Source organism: Nestor notabilis, unplaced genomic scaffold, assembly GCF_000696875.1.
Source record: "Nestor notabilis isolate BGI_N333 unplaced genomic scaffold, ASM69687v1 scaffold6469, whole genome shotgun sequence".
Lineage (NCBI taxonomy): Eukaryota > Metazoa > Chordata > Aves > Psittaciformes > Psittacidae > Nestor > Nestor notabilis.
Window position 1 is genome coordinate 1,454 of NW_009942266.1, and position 229 is coordinate 1,682.

At 62.9% G+C, this 229-nt stretch overlaps 1 protein-coding gene across 1 annotated transcript in view; it reads right to left on the minus strand.

Annotated features, from left to right (window-relative positions):
• LOC104410985 (B-cell lymphoma/leukemia 11A-like) overlaps positions 1–229 on the minus strand; it is a gene marked incomplete at its 5' end in the record, with an annotated part of 60,345 nt that overhangs the window by 1,431 nt on the left and 58,685 nt on the right. The window contains 1 exon segment of the mRNA XM_010021301.1: positions 2–226. Within this exon segment, the coding sequence (XP_010019603.1) occupies positions 2–226 (225 nt within the window).

Below are 229 nucleotides of genomic sequence, written 5' to 3' on the forward strand. Positions count from 1 at the left end.
GGGTCTTCATGTGGCGCTTCAGCTTGCTGGCCTGCGTGCAGGCATGGTCGCAGAGGTTGCACTTGTAGGGCTTCTCCCCGGTGTGGCTCCGGCGGTGGACCACCAGGTTGCTCTGAAACTTGAAGGTCTTCCCGCAGAACTCGCAGGACTTGGACTTCATGGGCGGCTGGGAAGGAGGAGGAGCAGACTGCAGAGGAGGAAGGGGTGGCGTGGCCAGGAACGGGGGCTT